Source organism: Aptenodytes forsteri, unplaced genomic scaffold (genome assembly GCF_000699145.1).
Source record: "Aptenodytes forsteri isolate BGI_AS27 unplaced genomic scaffold, ASM69914v1 Scaffold274, whole genome shotgun sequence".
Classification (NCBI taxonomy): domain Eukaryota; kingdom Metazoa; phylum Chordata; class Aves; order Sphenisciformes; family Spheniscidae; genus Aptenodytes; species Aptenodytes forsteri.
In genome coordinates, this window is record NW_008795101.1 from 113,953 (window position 1) to 137,867 (window position 23,915).

General features: G+C 48.9%; 1 protein-coding gene across 1 annotated transcript; it reads right to left on the minus strand.

Moving 5' to 3' along the window:
* Positions 1–6: 6 nt before the first annotated feature.
* Positions 7–23,188, minus strand: MARCH2 (membrane associated ring-CH-type finger 2). The gene is made up of 5 exons (XM_009277046.2): positions 22,859–23,188; positions 21,748–21,974; positions 17,134–17,329; positions 3,581–3,790; positions 7–475 (listed from the first exon to the last, which is right to left on the minus strand). The coding sequence occupies exons 1-5, from the start codon at positions 22,880–22,882 to the stop codon at positions 317–319; spliced, it is 816 nt and encodes a 271-aa protein (XP_009275321.1). The 5' UTR covers positions 22,883–23,188; the 3' UTR covers positions 7–316.
* Between the last annotated feature and the right edge of the window lie 727 nt (positions 23,189–23,915).

Sequence of the window (23,915 nt, forward strand, 5' to 3'; positions counted from 1 at the left end):
ATATATATATATAGAGGGAGATATTTTCCACATATGGTATTTAGTTATAGGAAAGCGTCCCTGCAGACAGGCATATTTTGCCATCTGGCTCTTTTGGGCCATTTCACATGACAGACGTTGATTATCTGTCTGTTTGCCATAGTATAAAGTACATGCTGACCGCAAAGTCCCTTCGGGTGGGATGATTGCTTTCTAGTGCCTCCACAGTTGCTGCGTTTCCTGCGCACGCGAGGACACCCGACCCTCTTTGCTTCTGCCAGCCCTGAAGGGCTGGCCTCGCCCCAGCAGCCACGTGGCGCAGCAGCCAAGGGACAGCTTAGACGGTGGTTTCATCTGCAGTCTTCTTCATGAGCTTGGCTGAGAGGAGGGAGTGGGGCATGGGGTGAGGGCTCCGTGAGGCTGGGATCATCAAGCGGACTTTCTGGTTGGTCCTTCGCCACTCCGAGTACAGCTGGCAGTGGTAGCGGAACGAAACCTGGTGGGTGATAACGCATCAGTCTGGTTACCAAACCACTGTCACAAGTGCCAGAGCCCTTAGAGGGCCAGTGAGATGCAGTCACCCATCCTCCCTCTGCGTGCTCTCTGCATATTCCTTGTCAATCCACCAGCACCCCCCACCCAAAGGAGACAGCACTGACCCTGAAACGGTTTGCGGCACTCCATGTCCCAAGCCTTTGACAAGGAATCAATTAACTCCTGGTAACACCAGGCTGAGCATGGCACAGCCAAAGGAGCTTTCCAGGCAGCACCAGGACAGAGGGACAGAGTTTGCTCAGCTGGGTTTGGGTACAAGGCTGGTAAGATGTGGCAGGGAGGAACCACAACTCGCCCCTTCACCCTAGCCATGGGCTGAAGCGAGCACCTTGTCTGGGGAAAACGAGGGGTTCTCAACAGGACCAGCCTCAAGTGGCTGAATCCAACCAGCCTCCTCCCATCTCGCAGATCCTGGTGGATCTTTTCTGCCCTTTGCAAAAGCCTTCTCTCCTTGGTCTGCAACAACAGGACATTGGTTGGACTCATTTTTTGTGACAACGCTGTGGCCTGGGAGACTTGTTCACCGGGAGGGAGATGGGAGAGGATGCAAAGGCTGGAGGGGACCTTAACCAGCCTGGCCCAGAGGCATGAGCTGGCCCTGCAGTTTCAGAGCAGCCCTGCAAGGGGGAGCTTCGGGCTGTGCTTCCCCAGTGGGCTGGACTCCTTGCTGTGTCCTTTTGCAAGCACTGCAGATTTTCTCACAGCTCCTGCTGATTCCTTAGCTTTGAAATTAAACTTTTCTAGAATTTCTTGAGGAAGGAATAAAACCAGCATATATTTCCCTCCCATTTATTTTCCTAGAAATTGTGAGCAAGAAAATTAAATACTGAATCCAGTCAGCCACTCATCAAAACCAAGCTTTCGTACTTTGTAAGAGTACAGGAAACATTTAGCTGGCAAGTAGGAAGTACCAGGAAGTATATCTGACAAGGAAAAGTCAATATTCCTATTACTTTTGGATAGGTGTCAGACATCTGCTATGAGAAATGGAGCTGTGCCACCACATTGAGGTAATTTAGCTTATTGATCTGTGCACTCCCCTTTTTCCTGTTGTAGAGGGACAACTGTGGGAATAAGGTTGTTTGCTGATAAACAAGAAGCAAATGGATCTCACAGTCTTCAGAGACAGCGTGTGAATGGGGAGCTAATGGTGCAAACCTCAAGGAAAGCTCCTGCTCCACAGGAAGGAGCTGCAACCTTGGCCACAGCCTCTCTCCCGATCCTCACGCTGATTAGAGCCATCACCACCCACCCACATAACAGCCCTTTGTGCCACACAGCCCATGGCAGCACGAAGGAATTGCAGTTGAATATGGTAAATGTGAATAAAGGGGCTTCACTTAACGTCCTTCTCTGTTCAAGGAAATGTAAAGCACAGTAGAACTAGAGCCATTTTAGTCAGGACTCGTTATTTCACAAGAAACCCCCATTTTTCCGTTTCATCCAGATTTCCAGCTCCTCCAGACCAGTGCTGGGACAGAGGAGACGGAAGCACTTCCTCTTAAAGTTTCCAATTTTAGCTTGGCTTTCTACAGAAATGAACCTTGTGAAGCACGTACATGCAGCAGCGGAGACTTTCCTCAGCAGCTCCCTGTGCACTGCAATTGCTGCATGTTTGACAGCAGCACCAATCAGGCACTCTCACTGCAGGCACCCCCCCAGAGCGAAGGCTGCAGCACCAACTCACCCTCCCCTGGCACCTGAGTCTGTGTGGGAGACTTGCAAGGCATGTCCTAACCCCAGGGAAAGCTGTTACTCTGCGAGATCAGAGCATGAAATGGCAGGGAAATGGGCTGTGGCATTTCTACTGCCCACAGAACTGCCAGCTTTTTGGGGTCCCACTATTTCTCCTCCAGCAACTGCACTGCTTCCCTTCCCAAAATGGTGCTTCCCAGCAAGCAGCTGGAAAAGGGTATCGACAGGGCATGAGCACACACAGGGCTTTGAATAGGAGAGCCGAAATGAAGATCCGAACCCAGAAGCCCACCTAGCAACAGAACATGGAAGAACTGAATGGGAAACAGAGGGAAGTCCCTGGCCTGGGAGACCCCAGAGAGAGTGGGGCCAGGGGAGGACCGAGGGCTCAGGGAGCAGCAGGGCAGGGAGCTGCCTGCTCCTCTGGGCTCTCAGCTGGGAGCGCTCACAGATGTGCTACACAGCAAATTCACATTTGCTTTCCTGCTCTTCTGGACTCACCCCAAGCTGCAAGCTCCTGCCTACTAATTCAGCATGTCCAAAAAGACGCAAAGCAAGGCATCTGCAGGAAGCTCTTTCCAGCACGGATCAGTTCAACACCCAGACAGTGTCAAGTGCAGGTTCTCACTAATCCCCAATGCCTCCAACCCTGACAGTGCTGCAGCAGTGGGCCAGGGCAGGCTGGCTACCCAGCCTTGGCTCAGGGCTCAAGTCCAAAAGCCCCGTATGAGAGAGAAGTCAGAGGTCTCCACAGGGCTGGAGTGTTCCTTGCACACACCCTTCTGTGCTACTGACATCTTAAAAATACTGTGTAGGAATTTGTTTAGTTGTGGGCCACCGAGACCCCCAACAGCCAGTCTGCACCTCCTTCAGGCACAGCCAACCTGTGCTGGGTAGCACAAAGCATGGAGGGACATGATGGCAGATTATTTAGAGGTCAAACATTTTCCAGATTTTATTTTTTCCCCTAAACCACCCGCATATCAAGTTAGTGTTTCTTCTTGAAAATATGAACAGGCACAACAGCTGGACCACTGCCTGCCCCCAGCACCAGACCTTCCCACCCAGCCTCAGCCATGCTCAGGCATGTCTGCACTCGGGTACATGACACCCGGGGGGAACACTGCTCCCATGTCAATCTGGAAAGCAGATGATCAGGAAGTGGTTTCTCATTCTCAGCAACAGCTTTAGCAGCTCCCATTTGAAGGTAATTAAATGGATGTTCAAGAGAAAGAGCCCAAGGTTTTCTTACAAGGGGAGTCAGAAACAGCTGGCTGCACCGACACGGTGCAAGCCAGTACTTCGATCTCCCTTTTGAACAGTAACAAGGCCCTGGGCAGCAGACACTTACCAGCGTCCAAAGGACGTAGATTGTGAAAAGTGCTATAGTTAGTGCTATGAGTCCGATGGCCTCCAGTCGGCTGTTGAACTGCAAATGATCCTGGGCTCCACGCAGACACAGCCAGCCGGAGATCGCCGCCAAGGGAGTAATGAACAGGAAACACACCATGTCGCAGAAAAGGGTCCTCTTCTCATTGCGGGGACCGGGATCCTTCAGCCACTGCAGAAAGGAAGGGAGAAAGGGCATTAGTCAGCGGCACACAGAGCACACAGCATGGTAGCAAAACAGGACTGCTATGCTGGGAAGCTCTCACATGCTCTCTGCAGTCTGTACGTACCTGGTACATACACTTAGCTCACATAAACTTTCACAAAAATAGAGCTAGAGAGCATCAAGTATATTTTTAACAACCAACAAGGGAAAGGGAAGAGACAACTTAAGAATATGTGCAGGGGAAGACAGTAGTAAATACAGGAGCTGCCTGGGCTCTTCACTGGACTAGCAAGGAGCAGGCAGCAGCTAGCAGACAGAGGGAGGTCGGTTCAGTAAAGCCTGGCTTAGTAAAGATCTGACAGGTCTTGGATTGAGCTTCAATAGAAACATATCCAGGACTCTGCAACTGGTGTAGGGGCTATGGGAAACCAGGGCACTGGGGTCTGTGGCCAGGCCAGGCCATAAGGGCAGCTGTCCCAAATCCAGCCCTCTGGTTCCTTTTGGAGAATTGTGGCATTTTAGAGTTTCACTCCTGATTCAAATCAAATCTGAAATGCCCAGGTCCACCTGAGAGACTGGGCAAGACAGCTCTGCAGAAGGAGTGCTCTCAAGGGTATGGCACTGTCCTCGGGGCTTGAGCAAACCACAGCAGTGCCGCTCACCAGGGAGCCCGGCACCCAACCAGGGCCATCAGTGGGGAATGCAAACACCCACGCACCCAGTATTTTCACTGAGATGATGACAGAGAGGAAAAAAGCATATCACTTCAGCAACTAAGAAACCAAGACTGGAGAGAAAAAAAAAAAATAGAAAAGCAAAAAGAAAGTGAGTAACTAGCAGAAAGCTTTGCACCTGAGCAGACAAAGCAGGACAGCAGTCAAGGGGCCACGGTGTTGGGCTGGCCCTGGCAGAGGAAGGTAACACAAACCCATTTTCTTTTACAGAACAACCGGTGCCCAAATCTGCATCTTTCTCAGAGAAAGCTTTTGACCATTTCTACAGAGAAAGCAGCACGACTGTCAGGTGAGGAGGGACACAGAGCTTGGCTGGCTGGGGGAAGATCCCCCATTGCTTTCTCCCAGGTCTCAGTGGATCACAAGTGACCATGAAGGGATGAGGCATGATCACCAGACACAGCTGCTGAAAACTCCACCTTCATGACTGCAAAATCCCACAGACCTTTCCACTGCTGGTGGCCATCCGCTGGCCACCACATTACAGGCAGAAGAGACCTGCCAGGACCAGGACAGAGCCGATTCTGGTGTATTCCTTCCCATTTTCAGGCTTGCTTTCTTGCCTCCCAGGCAGTAAATCACAGTGGAGGTTACTGCACTTTGCTCTATGTTACCAAGAGGCTTTGCAAGCGCTTCTCTCTTGCGGCTCTCAAAAATTAGCAGGTTGCAGAACAAATGCAGCTCTGTTGCAGGCAGGTTTCCCTCAGCAGGCAATCTCTAAATGTTCACTACTTTTAGGAGTCCCGACTTGCTTCCAGTGTGGGTTCATTTTAGATACTTGACTTCGACAACAGCAATTGTTCTAGTTTTCCTGGGATTATGCTATTTTCAGCCTTTCCTTTCCTTTTTTAGAATAGCAAGCAGCTGTGGTTCCTTCCAATACCCAGAGTTGTTACAGCACGTTTTTACTGGGAGTTCTGTATGCTGAGCTGCCGGATCCTTCCTTCTTTCCTGCACAAGGACTGGTCTCATTTAGGATTATTTTTTCCTCAAAAAAAAAAATTAAAAAAATTGGAGAACATGATCAAAAAGGCACAGTCAGAGCAGGGAAGGGAATATCCCCAAGGCAGCCAGGCACATCCTACTGCTAGACTTGGGAGTAGGGTGCCCACTTTTGAACAGGCAGCATGAAAAGGGACCCGTCTGAGAACTATGTACACAAAGCTCCTTCCCTACAGGGGAAACCACAGTTTAAATAGCAATACAGAAGGGGTGGTGGCAGGTATGCAAGAAATTAATGAGACCACACGGGTCCAAACAGAGCACAGGTAACCTGAGGACATGGCTGGCCAGAAAGACAAGCAGAAAGTGTTGGCCCAGAAGGGGAGCATGGAAGGGTGCACGCAAGTTAGTGCAGATTTAACTACAGAGAGAGTCTGACATGAGGGACGTACAGTGAGACACAGCAGAGGGGTGAGAACAGGACAAGAAGTGCAGACAACTTTTGTTGAAATGGGAAAGAGAAGGGGGAGATGACAAATCTGGGCAAGGACTGGCAACATGGCTGGCGTGGTCAGAGCCACGGTAGCAGCATGCTCTGCAGACACCCGCGATGGGACACTGAGCTGTCCAAGAACAGAGGAGAGGATGCTGCAGCAACAGATAAGAGCCTGGCCAGGAATTTCAGCTGGGAGGACGGATAAGGCAAGGTATTTTAGAGATGTGACCTGAAGCATCTGAGAGACCCAAACAGAACAAGTGAAGCTAGAGAGCAAGCTGGGAGCTGAAGAATGCAGACAGATCTGGGGACCGAGTAACGCTCCTGCAACAACAGAGGACAAGTTAGAAGCATTTTTAAAGCCATTCTGAGCACGACTTGATGGCCAGACAGCCAGAAGGAAATTTCAGAGCAGCCACAACTGTGGTTTGGACAGGAGGAGCTGGGAGAAGGGAGGCAGACCTGCAAGTCACCCCTTGTGTGGCTCTGCAGAGGAGATTAGTGGTGATGAGCTGTGTGGGGAAGATAAGGACCACACACGCAGTCCTGAGCAACCCTAAGAGGAAACGAGGGTGGACGGCAACTCATCTATGCAGTAAAGCTGCTCCTACAAACAGTGCATTGGCAGCCCCATCGTTCGAACCCCTGGCCATGTGCTTGGCTTTCCCTACTCCAACCAGCACAGGGCTGCCCTGGCTACACAGCACTCAGGTGAATGCTGAATTACCCCGGCTGGACTGACATCCCTCTAGCAGCAATCCCAGAGCACCCCATCCCCTGTAAGGGGACAACTTGGGTCACTTCTGACCCTCATACAATAAGAATCTCGGGGACTGAAGGCAGATAGGTATTTTACTGCATCTTATTCTATTTATATTCCTTGTGACCTTTGAAACTCCTTCTTCCTCCCTAAGATGGGAGCCAAACATGTAAAGGCAGGAAGTAAATTAATTTCCTTTTGAAGTAGTTGATTTACTTTGCCAATATGCACTGACACAATAAAAAAAGAATACAATAAGCCACCCTAAGGGCGCAGGGTTTCTGGCACAGCAGCACATTAGTGCATATGGAACTTAAAATAAACCTTGCAAACAATCCAAAAAGTGGTCAGTCAGATTAAACAATTTTTATAGGGAGAACTACCAAGTAAACACGGGAAAGCAACAAAAGCACAAGTCAGTCTTCTTCCACGCCAAGTCCAAAAACAATTGCTTCCATGCTGCAATCATGTGTGAGACTAAAGAGAAAAAGGTAGAGCTGGCTGCTTGCTGCCCACTTTGGCTACGAGCTGGGTCCCAGACCACCCTGCTGGAAACAACCTCTTGCTTGTGCGACAAGAAGTTATTCTGGGTACAACCATATTTCTTTGTCCTCCAGCACGATGCTGAGGCTCTCCCAGATGTTCTTTCTACTGGGATCAGCAGGGTTGTGGAAGGGAGCTCATTTCTTGGGCCCACAACAGGGCTATGGGATGATGAGTATCTGACCTTTGGATGTTGCAGTGCCCATGAAACTAGGGTGAGTCCCAGGTGACAGAAGGCAGGAGGAGGGCATGCAGAAAAAGGCACCAGGACATCACCAGCTCCTCTGGAAACGAAGATCAGAGCTCAAAGTATAACAGAGCAGTCTCCCAGACAGTCCATCCCAGCACCTGCTACTCCGCATGTCTCAGAGCTGGGCTGTATTCTGCCACTTGGGACCAAGGGGAATGGACTGATGAGGGGCTGTCCCAGCAGTGCTCAGCACCTTGCAGTCTTTCTGGGGGGTTATAAGTGGGTGTTTTAGAATAAGCTTTCATTGATTTTTACAGCTCACTTACCTTGTGTTGCAAAACGTACATGGCTGTGAGCTACTAGCCCCTGTTCCATAAAACACATTGCATACAGTATTCACGTGCTAGCCAATGGCAGTCCCATGCCAAGTGGGACGAGCACAGTGCGGTACCAGCACTGGGGGGACCAGCAGTCTCTGGCCAGCATGTGCTCGGGTCTCTTCCCAGCCTCGCAGCTGGACTACCCACTCTGGTGAGCACCATTCAGGACCAGCGTGACCTGCCAATCTCACCAGCTGACCCTGCCACAAAGTTCCCCATGTGCTTCACAGCTACGGTATGATGCAAGCTGCAGCAACAACAGGAGTATTTGGCTGTGTAAAGCCAGCTGCGTTACAAAACATCCCGTGTCCTTTCTGTCCACCAAATTGTTAGCCTGTGGCTGCTCAGGCGCCTGTTGATTTTCTTTTTGCTGCTGACCTGGTGCCTGGCTATGTAAGCCAGAAAGAAAAACATGACCTTGATTCACAGCAGCACGATTAGCCCTGTCCCTGCCCTGACAAACATGTCGAATCAAAAAACACAGCTTCAGAAGAGGGACCATCATATCCCTTCTCTGGGCATCCATCAAAACCTCCTTGCAGGCCACCAAGCTCCATGGGCAGCCCCAGCAGGATGGTCTTGTTTCCTTTAACAAGGTGGGGAGGGATGTCTTCCGATGGAGTACCCAGAGCTCAGGAAGCCAAGACCCAGAAACATCCCTAGCCCTGCAAGCAGAGCAGTTAAATGCTGCAGAGCAAAGTGCCCCTCCTCATCCTCCTTTCCCCACTGCACAACTGCCTGCCCGTTGATGCTCCACAAACCTCAACAAGCTGAATCTCTCCTTGTACAGGCATGAGAGCCTTCCTGATGCACTCAGCCTGGCTCCAGCCACTGGGAAGCACAGGGCACTGGGCTGACCCAAGGAGAGCAAGAGCTGCAGGAGCGCTAGAAATGGTGGACAGGAGAGGAACCAACCCAAGCAGTGCTGCAGGTCACCAGGACACTTTCCAACACAGCATCACCAGCAGCTGCACCCCAGAGAAACCCCACTGGTAGCAGGTCCTCTAGATCCTCAGGGCACAGACAGGGCTGGACGAAGTGGTGAAGATGGACAGGTAAGGAAGAGACTAGTGCTGGTAAGTACAAAGAGCGCAGGGATGAAGTATTTCCAGTTGTGGCCCCAAAGAGGCCATTCCAGGTTTGCAGAGCAGTGCCAGGGACTGCACAGAGAAATACCAAGAGGATCTAGGGTGGAATCTGAGAACAGCATCTCCAGACAGCAAATGCAAGCAAAGAGAGAAAAGAAAAGATGAGAGAGGAACGGGACTCAGCTGGAGCCAAGAGTGATTGTTTTTCACTAGATACAGGAGTCTAACATAGCCTTGCACTGAGAAAGGAGAGAGACAAGCTGAGAAAGAAGTGCAGTGAGTTCAGCAGAAGAGTTCAAGGAAAGCAAAGAAAAAAGTCTGTCTGTGAGGAAGATAAGGCTGGAGGAAGGGTGGGGGAAAGTTTACGTCACATCTCAGTTCTCTGAACTGGAGGGGGGGGCAGCAATCGCTGCACTGGGCACTACACCCAGAGGCAAAACTTCTTTTCCTAATAACATAAGCAGGAGTAATAAGAATATCACTACTGCTCCCTGCAAACCCCACTTTGCTTGTACCGGCGACATCCCAGCAGCACCTCCCACAGCTACAGAGGTATGGGAGACTAGTGAGATGGAGCAGAAAGACTGCACGTGGCAGACCCACGGGAGGTGTCCCATACTCCAGCGTGATCCAAACAGCCAAGCAAACATCTCTGAGAATTTCAAACACGCTTTGTTGCAGGCAACAGTTGTGTTTGGAAGTCGTACTTTCCTTATGAGACAAAAAAAAATAATCCACTAACTTATATAAAATATCCAGCTTAAGTGAACCAAAAGTATTAGCAGTCAGTGAAAAATAAGCATCTTTTAATCAAAATTGCATAATAAAACACAAAGAAAAACAGTAGGAGCAAAAAACTGGCAGTCTTCTGTACTGCATACTACCCTTGGAAGGAGCTGTTTTGCAGAGGCATAGGGACACGCAGATATTACTGAAGCTGCCATTTTTAAATAAGGCATGTTAACACACATATTGCAGGAAAGCACCAACACTGAAGACGTGGAAGCAGAATTTTCTTGGGGCTCCATTATGAGACCTGCTTGCAAGGACAGAAATATGGGAACAAAGGGTGTGGCTAAACTGCTCCAGAGGCTACTGATTCACCAGAGAAATCTTTTTTGGAATTAGTGAGCTGTCTCAAATGAGTTTTGCTTTGGCAAAGGTATTAAATGCTTAGAGAAGCATTATGAACAAGTCATGCGTTACACTCATTAGCTTTTACCACCAGGATACGTTGGCTTTCAACATCCTGGTAATTTTAGCAAAGCCAGAGCCTTGGCCTCAGCACCAGAAATTCATGCCCACTCTCAGAGCCGAGTCCTGTTACCCCTAGGTTCCTCTCCCTAGGATTTACATGATGTGTGGACAAAAATACATCCTTCCTCTAACATGGACTGACATTTTGCTGGATTAAACAGCTGCTGCTCCTACGCCTGCCTGAGCTGCTAGCCCGGGACATTTCCACGCAGAGACCTCAGCTGCTCGGCATGGACCTGCGGCGCCGATTGCCCAACACCAGGATTGCACCAGGCCGAGTAGGCAGTGCCTGTCCGATGGGCAGTGCGGGCCAAAGGAGATGGGAAATGACTCGCAGTATGGGCAGAGGGCCTGAAACGGGACTCTCTAGGCAGTGGAGGTGGTGTTTCCCATTTAGAAACACTCAGAGGGGACAATATTAACAACAGATTAAAGTTAAAACACTTTACAAGCAGTTAATAAATTGAAAAAAGAAATGAGAGGGTCAGTGCCACAGCAAAATACACAAAACAAGCTGGCCATGGAAAGAAAATACTTTTGCTGGTAACCTGGGAAAGCAAAGAGGGCAAATGGGCAGGAGTGGGCTCAGGTACACAAAACATGGACTGACCCATGCTCCCACCTCACTTTGTGGGCAGCGGGCTGCAGCCAGGGAGAAGACCAGGAGCCGTGCAGAAGGGCCACACTTGCTTGTGGCTGTAGAAACAAAGCCACAGCATCACCCTTGATAATGTTTTCTAGAAATACACGACGCATCCAATACGGTACCAAATGTCTCAATCCATGCAGTTCTGCCTGAAATCCTAGAGGACAAAGCATCTTCAGCGGGGAGAGCACTTTGTAAGAGAAAACAGGTTTGTGATGGATTTAGCCACAGACCAAAGAAAGGAGTTTACGTGGAAGGGAGAACACTAAGGGGGAGGGGGATATTTAAACTTGCACAGCGAGCTGCCTGTAACAGCACTTACCTTGGTTCTCCTAGAGCCAGAAAAACGCAGGCACCTCCAGACAAGTTGACCCACCCTAACTTAGGTTTCTAAGGAGGCAGGAATTAATTGATCACAAGAGGCATTCCCTTCTCTCCATAGACTACAGGACTCTAAAGAACAAGGCTTGGCTGAGGCAAATTTAAGGTGTAAAAAGTTAGGGCAAATAAACCCAACCCTGCCTAGAGAACTGTGTAACCATCCGTGGCCTGGGAGAAAGAGCTGTCTAGGCTGAAGCAATGCTTCATTGCCAAAGGCCTGGGCTCCTTCTTCTATAACGCTCTGGACAGCAAAGATACAGATGTTTCCTGAAGATGAATCCTAAGCAGTAACTGTGCATTTTCGGTGCTTAACATTATTGGAACAAAAAAGAAACTACCTGTTCCAGGAAAGCTGTATGCACTGCAACTTAGGGTTTGAACATTTTACCTAAATATCTACTGCTGAAGTCTTCCAGGTAACACAGAAACGTATTTTGCACTTTTTGACTATGCCAGCCATGCTGGCTAGAATCTCATGGATTCAGATCACTTCCCTGTAAACATATGGATGCACATTAAACTAACATTGATGTAGGAAAGTCAAGTACTGGAAAACCATCCCCTCTCCAAGGCTTGGCCATCTCTTCCTCTGCTGGGGACTTGCTCCTCACTCAAAAGCCCCAGTCCACAACCCTCTTGTGCTGGAGACCATTTCAGAGAGCCAAGCAGAAGCCACTCTGTCCTTTCACAGCACAGCATGGCAGCATCCTGCACCTCTGGCTACAGACCCTCCCCAGGCACCTGGGACTGCAGTTCAACTCTCCATCTTCACCTGCAGTGGTTCAAAACATGCCCCCCAAAAAGCGCTCAAGCCCATCACTCTCACAGCCCAACAGTTAACAAAAGCCTTTCTATGTTTTTTTCAGCTTTCAACCAGCTTCTTAGTTAAAAAATAACTGAACTAGGCTGAACTGAAGGAGATATCCTCCCCGCACCCATGGGCCAGCCCGTGGCTGCCAGAGCTGGCTCTGGGCTCAGACAAGTCCCCCACTCCCGGTTCAGAGATCAGGCACACTGGCAGCAAACACTGTTACTATTTTTACATTGAACAGACCACAACATAAATAAATGGCTGCTTAAAGAAAATAAAAATCCAATTCTATTAAAAAATTCTCTTTAATCCATGCTGAACAAGGTTGCTGTCTTCCCTCCCTAAAGGAGGGAATTAAATTACTGTTTGGGAAGTGCTCAGATATCACAGCAATAAGTACCCCAGAGAAGCCCATGGGGAAATGAATAATTTTGTCTTGTGAGCACGGATAAAAGAGCACACAGCCACACAACACAGCGGGATAAACAAAGTTAACTAGCAGGCATCTTTCACTCATGCACCGATCCTGGAAAACGCAGTCTGTGGCCACATAGAGACCACACTGTAATGCAAATATACAAGAGGACTGAAGTAAAAACTAAGGCAATTTTGGTTGTGGCATTTCCTGACTTTCAAGAACTTTCTGCAGCTTCCACAGAAGCACTTCAACTCGAGCATGTAGCTTGCCCACAGCACTCGCCAAAATGCCTCCCCCAGTCCACAGTCAGCTCTCAGCCTCTCTCCTTCTGAAGGCTCTTCAAACACACATAGGCAGAGCTATTTTTTCATGGGGCTGATAGGCCATTCCCACAGAGATCAGCTGCGTGACCAGTGTCCACCACAGCCACTAAGTCTCCCCAGGCTGGAAAGGTAGGACACAGCAGAGCAAACAGCAAGAGCTAGCTGCTTTCTCCTGTGAGAACCAGTATCAGCAGGTAGCATGTCACCTAATTCTATTGTGGGTTTCACGGTTGGCCCCATCCTAGCAGAAAAGAGCTAGGATGCCTGGATAGCCTTTCACACCTGGGACAGACCCTTTTATCAACGCCACTGCCATAAAGCTTGCTCCCGCATCATTCCCAGTCCTAGTCTCCATCCCATTTATCCTCCTCTGCTCGCTAATTTCTATTTTGACTTCCCCGGGGGTTTTTCTTGCTGAACAGCCGATTTTTATCAGAGCTACTAAACAGCACACTCACACATGAGCATCACTTCCCCAAAAGTTTCAAAACGCTCCCCACCCCTCCCCGCAACAAAGGAGCAGAGAATTTCTCAGATAAGAAGGCTGAGGGAACCGTGTCATTTTTAAATGACTAAGCAGCCTCTTTCCCTAGCCCTCTTCTCAGAAACAGATGAACAACTTGGGGATGACACTTCCCAAAAGTATTTGGTGAAGAGTTTTGGCCCAATCTGGTGTGGGGATGAGATTACACCAGAGTGCAGACAGAGGGTATTAATGGAAAGCGTCAGCAAGCTGGCAAAGCGGTTATCAGCTCTTTCAGAAGGGCTCTGCTCTAAGGGCAGAGCCTCTGCTAAGAGTAGGCACGCTTCTGAAAGCAGCCAAGTTCTGTAAGTTGGCCTCTAAGTGAACAAAAAGCCCAGGCAAACATCACATGGCGAAGCACACTCATCGTCACTACTTCTGATGAACACAGATTTCGGTGGCGCAGAAGCTCAGAGCAGTTGCAACAACTCCCAAGGAAAACAAGAAACTGAACTCCAGGACGTTTTCCCCAGACTCCAGGCAGGGATCAGAGCATTTTACAGTGTGGTGGAAGTAGTACAACAAAACCAGGCGATCTTTCCAGCCAGGTGAGCCACTTCGCTCTATCAGGAGCCCTCAACTCGTGACATGCCAGGTACACAGTGCACACGCCGATCAGCTAAACCGCGTTGTACGGAGACGCAGCACACGTGCGTGCCTCAGCCACAGCACACACACTGCTCAGTGCAGCTTGTACTGGATTCGCAGCACTGCATCACATGGTGGGGAAGCACTGCTGGCCCCTGGGAAAGAGCAAGAGCAGGCTGCTACCATGGGATTTATTAAACCAGGCTACAGGCTGCTCCTCAAGCCAGGGAAAAAGCTTGCTGCCAATGAACTGCAGGCAAGGGAATTGCTCTAGGGCTGTATGATGATGGCGAGCTGCACGTTAGACTCTGCTCTATGGTAGGGATCACTCTCACCGGCTAATTGGCGACTTTTGATCAAGTGCTTACCAGCCTCCAAACTCACAAGGCACTAACAGCACTTTATGCAAGCTGTTCCCCTAGCAGACACAGGAGACACCAGAACAGGGCAGATTATCCCCCTCACTGTGCTCACAGACAGTCCCCAAACACAAGTAGTAACAAATAACTCGCATCCCAAAGCCTTTCACAGCTATCAGTAATGGCTTGAGGGGTCTATTCCTCTCTGAAAACACAGTGGCATTTCTCTTGTGTTTGAGGCTTATTAAATGCTGCCCACCCATCATCTCTTAATGCTCACAAATTGCTTGTTGGTCACCATACCCTTACAGGATCCAGTTCAGAGGGGCTCTTCACAGATTTCAACAGGAATTAAAATTTGATTGTCCTGGGCTGCTCACTCATCCACCTTGGAGTACAGACAAGGCGGCACACAGGGGACCCATGACTTTCCTGTCGCACTGTCCCAGCAAGCTCCTCTTGCCTGGTGGAGGCAGAGACATCAGTGTCAGAGGAGAAACTCCTCCAATATACACTGGTCTTTGAGCTTTTTCTCAAGTATGCAGTTTTCTAAGCCTGTACTTGTTACGAGATGCTACAGCATCTGTGAACTATGGCTAAATACACTTCTACATGTTTGTTTCTGGGCATGAATACTTTACTAGCTCTTAAGCGAAAACATCTGAAACCTGCACTCAAAATTTTGGCCCACATAAGCCCTAGCAAGCTCACTGTTACTGGGCTTGCCTGCAGTGTGTCCTCATAGCCAAGATACAGCCCTTCCCAAATGTTTTAAAGCAGTGGTTTTCAATCTCTGAAACAACCATTTGAGAGTTTTTGGTCAAAGAGCCATTTTATATGTTTTAGCAGCTGGGAGAAAAGTGATAAGACTGAGACAGCACTAACTACTGATGTAATGCTCTTTTACAAATTGATTTGCTAAATACATGGTTTGGTTTAGCACTGTAGTCTAGAGCCTTCTCCTGTCTGGGGCTATCAAGTCAATGACAGTCAGTTGTAAATTAAACAATCATTAAAACTTAATATCAATTTTGCAAACTGAAGCTTGAATTCATCCCCAGTTGGGCGGCTCTTTTCCCCTCCAAGGCTCGCTGGGCACCCGGAGGAGATGGAAGTGTGCGAAGGAGCTGGGGACTGCAGGAAGGAGGAGGGGGCAGGTATTGTTTCCAGAGACAGGTGGGAAGGGAAAGGAAATAACCTCTAGAATTGATGGGAATGGAAACAGAGATGGGAAAAGCAACTTAGAATTCCAGTTGTGACTTGATTTTGACCTAACTGACGGAGCAAGGGGAAGGAGAGAGCAGAGAAGAGCAGTCGCAGTTACAAACCAGAATTAACCCCCGCCTCCCCACACATACACTTTGGCAGGCACCAACAAACCTCTGATAGCTTACAGGTAACAGCAGTCTGTTGTTAAGAATCAGCTCACAGACCTCCTTCTGCAGCCTCACTGACCACAGTGCAGCAGCAGCAGCACGGCCATGCATTGGGTTGAAACGCTATCGACAGGAAAAGTAACTTTTGAAACAAAAACCAGAGCTATGTGCCATAGTCCAAACACAGCCAGGGAGGCATGTGATGAAAAACCCTGCAGGGACAGGGTGCACGCAAAGAAGTGGAGTATTTGCAGTGGCAGCTCCAGACGACACTTTCCTACTTCTGTCATTGCTGATGGCTGCAGGACTGGGGGGCTCCCAAAATTGTTAACTGTAAATCCCCACCTGCAGACTGATGCTTCTCTGTAGTTACACATTGTGTTGAATGAACACCCAAGCCCAGCCTAGCAGCAAGCCGACACAGGGAAGAGCCTGCCTGCAGTTTCACAGGCAGTGAATGGGATCTGAATGGGGTGCAGGCAGTGAGGGCTGCAGGACCTTGCTTTGATCTTCCAGGTTGGACCTCAGGTGTGAAACCATCTTCCAAAACAAACCATTACAGCCTTTCGTACTGTAACTCACTGATTTACTTATTCCTCTTTGGGGTTGTACACTTGAATTCTGAGGTCAGAAGGTGGCCTAGTCCAAGCTGCCCTTGTTCCCCACATGTAAAGGACTTCATTACAGGCAGCTGCTATAAACTTCGGGGGCCAAAGGAAGTCTGAAATGTGAGCGCAGCAGACTGCCTAAACAGGGGAATGAAGAGAGCCTTGCGATAAAAAAACCCAAAACAAACCCAAACCAACCCAACCCACCAACCAGAGCCTGGATTGTACCTTCCAACTCTGAGAGGCAGATGGACCCATCAGGAACCTGGTCCCCCTATGGTCAAGGCAAAGAGGAACATAAGGACTGGCTGAGCCATATCCTGCTTTCTCCTTCGACTGGGGGGAACACAGGGCAGCGGCAGGGCACCAGAGCTCAGCAGCAAGGAGCAAGACCCAAAGGCTTTGAAGCATCCGTCAATATTAGTCAAGGGAGGGCAGGTCTTTTAAGAATAGTATCAGCAATCATCACATCTCACTTTTCAGAGCAGAGCATGACAAGGAAGTCACATGCAAAAGAGCTGCACTAATGCAACACTGTGAGATAAGATTAAAACTAACAGGAAAAAGTAATATTTCCGAGAGCTTCATATTTCAGTCGGTCGTGTGGTGACCCCTGCGTTTCAATACTCAGGCATTAAAGTATATCTACAAGTGCAATGTTTTCCATAGTCTACAGCCTGCCACTGGTATGTAGCATGTGGGGGGTTCACAGGTAAAAGAGTTGCCTCAAACATCGCTACTGCATTTTTGCAACTACGTCACTTGGTCTGATAAGAGACTTGATCTCTCTAAATAAATTGTTCTTTGTGAGTGCTAAGGTACTGCGAGGAAGAGGAGACAGCAAGAACCACAAGGACAGTAGGGCAAATCAGTCATTTTCTCTCAAACGGTAAGGAAATAAAAGTGAAGCAGGAAGAAAGCGGTACCTCTGTCAAAGGTCTCGGTCTTCTCTCTACAACAAATTCTGTGTGGCAGAGCTCACAGTAACTTGTGTTGGAGGAGGATAACCATTTTTCCAGGCAGCTCTTGTGCACGGTGCCCAGTGTTCCTGTGCAGTCACATGGGGAAAGCAGTCCCTCCCCATTTCCACCTTCATGACAGATTCGACAGATGGGACCATCACTAAAGAGGCAGACAAACAGAATGAAATCACGGTCAGAGCAGGCAGAATGATACAGCCACATCGGAGAATGGGGTCCGATCCCACCAAGCCCCAGAAGGGTGCATGCACAGCAGGCAACACGTGGCAGAGCGTGCCAGGCGTGCTGCGACTCTCCAAAGCAGCCTGCTGCAGCAAGAAACCAGTCTCAGGGGAGTGTGGAAATGCCTGGCACATTTTAGGTCAGTAAAATCTGGAAGCCGTGTTGATGAGCACCACAGCACACAAGAGAAGCCGGCACGTCAGCCTGTCCAGCTCAGCAGGCCACAGAAGGGACTGCAGCACGCATGCCCCACAGTCTCCAGCTCCGCTCACAGCAGGCAGAGAGGCTGACACTGGACCTGAAACCAACCCTGAAGCCCTGATGCAAATCCAGAAGCCCAAAGTGAAGCCGGATGATCCACACTAGTCACAGTGTGCCCCCAGCCACCTGGAGCCACTCAAGAGGTTTGCAATCATAGTCGCATTTATCAGATCGCCTACCCACTCTCACCCCATCTCTGCTCTGCATCCTGGGTTTAGCAGTAACTGCATAAGGAACAGCGATATCTACAGACACAACTACATTGACCCTGGAAGCTCAGCTCGCCAAGGACACAACATATTTCATGGCAAGCAGTCACCCAGACTAAGTCCTCAGCATACAAGCCCTCTGCCCATCACAGTACAGTAATTTAGCATCCTATCTGCACAGCACCACGCAGAGAACCATTCTGCAGCGTTCGGGCCTTTAACTGGCTGGTGCTGCCTTGGTGCTTCAACCACCACCACTTCTTACCCCCTCCTTGGCGAGAAATTTCAACTACAGAATCAAATCTCTTTGATCACGCTCAAGATCTGCTCTCGTGGGACCTCACAGAACCAGAGATGCTTATCAAGGGAAGTATCAAATGCTTTCAGAGACACTTGCAACCTTCCCTACAGGAGGCCTGCACTGCTGATAGCACTCAAACCACCCATTTCTTCCCAAGATGTTCCCTCACGCCTCTAACTGGCGCCACTGACTGTGGACTAAGGCGCTACTGCTCCAGCATCCAGCAACCGTTAGCTCAGGTATATCAGATGATATTCATGCGACAAATTTCCATCACAGACTAAAGTAATGTTTTTTTTTTTTTTTTGCACCTATGTAAACTCAGAGCATCCAGTGTCCTCCTGTAGCCAGGACTTTCTCTAGCTGCACAAAGAACCAAATCTTTTTCACTTGAAATGTCTCATTTGCTTGTTTTGTGTACTATCCCCTAATTCTTGTCCTGTAAAAGACAATGTTTTCCACACCCTCCAGATTTACAGACCTCCAGCCTGCTCAGTCACCTCCTTCACGAGCAGAAGAGTCCTAGCCTATTCAGTCATGCCTTAGACAGAAACACATCCAACCCTTCTGATCACCCTCACTACCCTTCCCTCTACCTCTTGCATTTCTAAAACATCCTTTTAGAGCTGCAGGGACCAGAGCTACAGTTTTCAAGATGCGGATGCACCAGGGATTTTTGCAGTGACTGTGTTCTGTTCTTCATTGCTTTCCTAAATCTTAGCATCTTATTTGCCTTTTGGTCACTGCTGCACGTAACTGCCACATGTCCAAGATCCTCTCCTCCAAACCCGCGAACACGTATGTAAATCTCAGACTATTGTTCTTCATCTGCATCACTGCACACTGAACTGCAACCATTATTTTAGCCTGCAGGCATTTCCAATAACGTTCAGTTCCCTAAAGTCATGCGTCTAGTGCCATTTTAGGTCCAAGGGCATACCAGCTGGCATGCGAAGGCACAGGTTTCCTAGAAGCCCTGTGCCACATCTGCCAGCCCCATAATGAGGATGACTTGGGCTCCCTGGGAAACCTCAAATGGCTCTAGACACCGAAGTTCGCTATTCTGAGCAATTCAGTACATCTCTTCAGTGTTCACCGTTCGAGATCATTTAGGAATAAAATGCTGGACAGCAGAGGCCCAGTGCAGGGCTACCCTCCCTGGACCATGAAAACAAGCCATTCACTAGTATCTCACTTCTCTCCCACCTTCAACCAGCCATTTCTTTCACACAACCACCATTCTCTTACATTCACAGGTGCATGGATTTGGGGGTGGGAGGGAGGGTGAGAAAGGAACATCTTTATTTCAAAGACCCTATTGCATGCCCTCTTGAAATCCAGGTGAGCTGTATCAGCTATCATCTTTTTCCACATATTGCTGACAGTACAAAAGCCACACTGATCCCATCTCATAGTTCATACTCCACTGCTATTCTGGCTTTAAAAAAAAAAACACCTGACTGCAAAAGAAGTTTGTGGGATTGCAACACAACAGTCAGAACAAGCAATTTGCAATCTTCAAAAGCAGTAGTGCTACTTCCATTAGTTTGCACAATCAGACAAAACAGAAAGCAAGAGCAAGACACGGAAACACAGTGCAAGGAAAAGGAGTGTACTGGGAAAAAACGTTGGTGGGACATAAAGGGAGGAGAAGAACCAGCAAGAACGTGCACGTCAACTCGCTAAAGGAGAAGCAAGACTCCTCTCCTGGTGTACCATAGGAGATGTCTACCACTTTCAACTCAATGTTTAGCAGCTTTCATCCCAATTGGACTTTTTAATCATATTTAGGGCTGTGAAGCAACATACACCCACTGCACCATCCCCTTCTCTCTGCTAAACATCACTGGTGAACCACTGACCCTTGTTCTCTCCTCATTTTCATGTGCTTTTTATTTAGGGGACTTCTGCAGCTGGGACAATCCCTGCAACAGGAGTCTGGAGAGGTGTTGGCAACTCCATCCTCAGAGATACTGAAAACTGCATCGGACAAGGCTCCGAGCAGTCTGATCCAACTTTGAAGTTGGCCTTGCTCTGAAAGGAGGCTGGACTAGAAGTCCTCCAGAATTCCCTTCCAGTCTGAATTATTTGATGATTCTGTAACCTTTATTGCCATAAAGCTCAGTGCTGTATCAGAACGACAAAATTACAGTCCGCTCACACAGTCTTAGTGACAGGGACAGACCAAAAAAAACCCCAAGCCTCCAGTGCTCTCATGCATCTGTTATTTCCTAAGAAAAGCATCTGTAAGATATTTCATCCATTCTCTTCCTGTTTGAGAAGTTTCATATTTCCAGCGCATTAATATAACCTTGGCTACCAATAAACAATCCAGAAGGAAAAAATTTGCTGACAGTGCGACAAAAGAAATTCTTATCAGACTCCATTTTCCTTCCTTCCTATCCGGAGGGGGAGGGCGCCTGGTCACACTCCCACATGATACACCCTCAAACACAGTTTTCCAGCAGGCTGTAGAGACCATATCACTAATTCAACCTTCCAGTACAGTCACGCTGCTCCTGGCTTCGCTTTGCTAAGTGCTGGTGACAAGAAAGAGACTGAAACCCACCACCACCAAAAAACTAACTGGTGTCCCATGAAGACACTCACATGAGGAATGCTGTTGGTTTTTCTTTAACCTGTAATCCCAGGCAGTTTCCCCACCAGATTTTTACACCTCCACAAGTTTTAAGGGGTTGCACAACTTCTCGCCCAGCCTATCTGTTGTCAGAGAGCAAGCTCAGTTCCCCTCGTATTTTTATTGACCTGCTCCAGGTTTGCTAGATATAGCAATTATGTTTGCCTCAGTTCTCATCTAGCTTTCCTGCTTTCCTCCCCCACGTTTGCAGTCACCACTTTCACACCTCATCAACGTTTGGCCAAATTAATTAAAAAAAATAACAGCTGTTCAGACAGGATTTGAACACAAAATGTGACCAGTCTCACTAGCTGGACTGAACAACGCTGCCAAGTGTCCTCTGTTCTGGAAGCTGCTCAAAACACACGATGAGAAGTCACATCAGGAAGAGTCTGAGCAAGTGAAGCTGCCACACGTCCCCTCTAGCAATAACTGGACACTGCAGTTCCTGCAACACAAACACCCTCCTCTCCCTGGGACTGCAAATCGACACCACGTCTTTACTCCATGACCATCTTGGAACAGGGGCTGTGCTCCATTTTCAGCCCTTAAATCACCTCCATGAACATCACACTGCCCTTGCTAGCATGGCGTCCCACCTTCACTGCTGCTCAGCAAGGACTTGGCAGAGGCACATGGCAAGAGGCCGCCTGTGCCGTCTCACGCTGGAGCAGCCGCAGGCCTGGGGGGTTTTGATGAACACGCAAGTCCCAATCCACCAGCACATGCGACTAGCATGAGCTCCCGCAAAGAGAGCGCAGGCCTGGGAAGCATCTGGCTAACAAGGATTCACACTCACTATTAGCGCCCCAGCGAACTCCTTCACAAACAAGACTTTGTTGTCTCACTCTACCCCTAGAGCCACAAAAAAAGGGGGAAAAAAAGCCCAGATGCAGTCATCCCAAGCCCCTTCCCTGAAGCAGCCTTACCTCTGCGTGCCCAGTGCCTTGATCACCGTCGAGAGGAGCCGTCCATCCTTGGCGGTGACCTGTGTGACATACTGCGGGCGACTGATGTCGGAGTCCTCCACCGACTTGGAGAGGGCGGCACGTCCGGGGCAATCGCACAGGGAGCCAGGGAGGTGACAGCAGTCACCCGTCGTCATGGCAGCTCCGGGCCCCTCTGCCCTGGGGACTAGCACCGGTGGCACGGAGACCTGTGGGAACGGGACCGTGGCGAAAGCTGGGTACCCCGGACCGCCTGGCCAGGGCACAGGCACCCCCTCACCACCCTCCTCCAGCCCCACGGGAGCTGGCAGCACCCCAGCGCCCCAACAACCACGGGTTTTGCTAGTCTTCTATCCCCTTTAATAGGCTTTGTGAGGCTGTCTTACCATAAAATTAAGGCTCCAAGTGTCCTACTTACATAATTGAGTGTCAGAATTGCAAATTTGCCTTTCCCAGAGGGAATTCCTGGTACAAACCCTTTAACCTGATGAAGCCTTTCAAACCGAACGTGCCGACGCAGAGATGGGGAAGGCAACCAGAAGCCTCACGGGCCCGTGTCATTCTGGTTAGAGCCATCCTGAAAACTTATGTTCATGCCCTCTGTAAAAGTTGCAAAGTTTCACCTGAACACGGCACTTAAACCACTTCACATGGCTCAGTTCAGGGAGGCCCTTCTCTCAGCTGCGTTCAGGTGCTTTATGAGCCCTTTAAAGCCTGTCCACCAAACTCAAAAGGGTCCCCCCCGCCCCATCTTTGATTTTCCATTTTTTTATTTCTTTACAGAAATGCACGCGCTTCTGTTTCCACATCCCATGTGGTACATCCCAACAGCGAACGTGCGGGTATTAACCACCCAAAAGCACTGAAAATCCTCCCAGAGCTCCACAGAAAGGGCAGCGGGCCAGTTTTCCTCCTTTCCCTTTAAATGGTTCAGACTGATCGTGATTTTTATAACAGCCATGTGCAAACAAGCAAAGCACACCATCACGTTTTCAGCACCTCTGCAATTTACCCAGCAAAGACAGCACAATGAACAACCAGCAAATGCAAGAATCAGGGAGAAGATGCAGAGAAAAAGTCCAATGTGACAAACCAGGAGCTGGCTCAGATGAGCCATGTGCAGACGGGAGAGCTCTCCGCCTTTGAGGGAAAGCAGCAGCTCGCCCAAGCTGCCAGCAACAGCCGTGTTGCTCCCTGGCAGGGGTTATCTCAATCCCAAAGGCAGGCATGCTTTGCAGATTCAGAAAAATCCCATTTTCTCCAATCTCCTTTAGCCTGGTCCCTAAGAGGCAGCTGTGCAGAAATAAAGAGCTGGGGTTACGATTAGTCACAAGATGAACACAAGCCAACAACATCGTACTGCTGGTAAAGACCAAAATCCTTGTGTCTGTAAACAGGACTGCCTTATGTAAGACACGCACAGTAATCCCTGTGCACCAGTACTGCTGGGATCATAGCTGGAATGGTGTCTCATCCTGGTGGCCGGATTTCAAGAGAGAAACAAACCCATAAGAGAAGTTCAAATGAAAGCAATGAAAAGGATAAAAGGTTGGGGGGGGCACACCAAACAAAAATAACCCCAACCCCAAAACTTACCAAAGAAATATGAAAAGAATTACGTTTGTTTAATTTAGGGGGTGTGGGGGGGAATCGTCAATCTCTGTCTCCTGGAGGTAGAAGCAGGCAAACAAACCTTTGCCATCCCATCCAAGGAAATGCTTTTTTGTTCCAAGAACTCTGCACAACAGGAGTCAAACATTCCCATGAAACTGCAGTTTCATCAGGTTCAGCTAAGCCTAAATCAAACTAAAATAGCTAAAGAAAATAAGGGCTTGTTCCTGGTTGGAGGCTTGGCCAGACTACAGAGGAAGAAAACAAAAAGCCAGTACAAGAACGTGATCATCGAAGCCCTGAAAACACTGATTTGGGTAAGCGCAAGTGTTCTTTCATGTCTTGGAAATTAAGCAACTCTTACACAACCAAGGGCTTCATCTGTCAGGATGGCTCCCTTCGTGGTGAACATGTTCAAGAGGGAGAGAGCACTTCACTGGTCCCATCATCAGACGCCAACTTTGGAGGCATCCCCTCAAGTTACCGAATATTTTCTAATTTCTAGTAGAAAAGTTTCTAATCTATTAAAGCTGCTGTTG

Excerpts from the sequence above, each read along its gene's own strand:
- MARCH2 (XM_009277046.2), bottom strand. The coding sequence starts at position 22,882 with ATGGCTCATCTGAGCCAGCTCCTG. Across the intron at positions 3,791-17,133 it reads GACCGAGACCTTTGACAGAG|TGGCTGAAGGATCCCGGTCC; the intron begins GTACCGCTTTCT and ends TCCTTTCTGCAG. Across the intron at positions 476-3,580 it reads TCTACGTCCTTTGGACGCTG|GTTTCGTTCCGCTACCACTG; the intron begins GTAAGTGTCTGC and ends ATCACCCACCAG.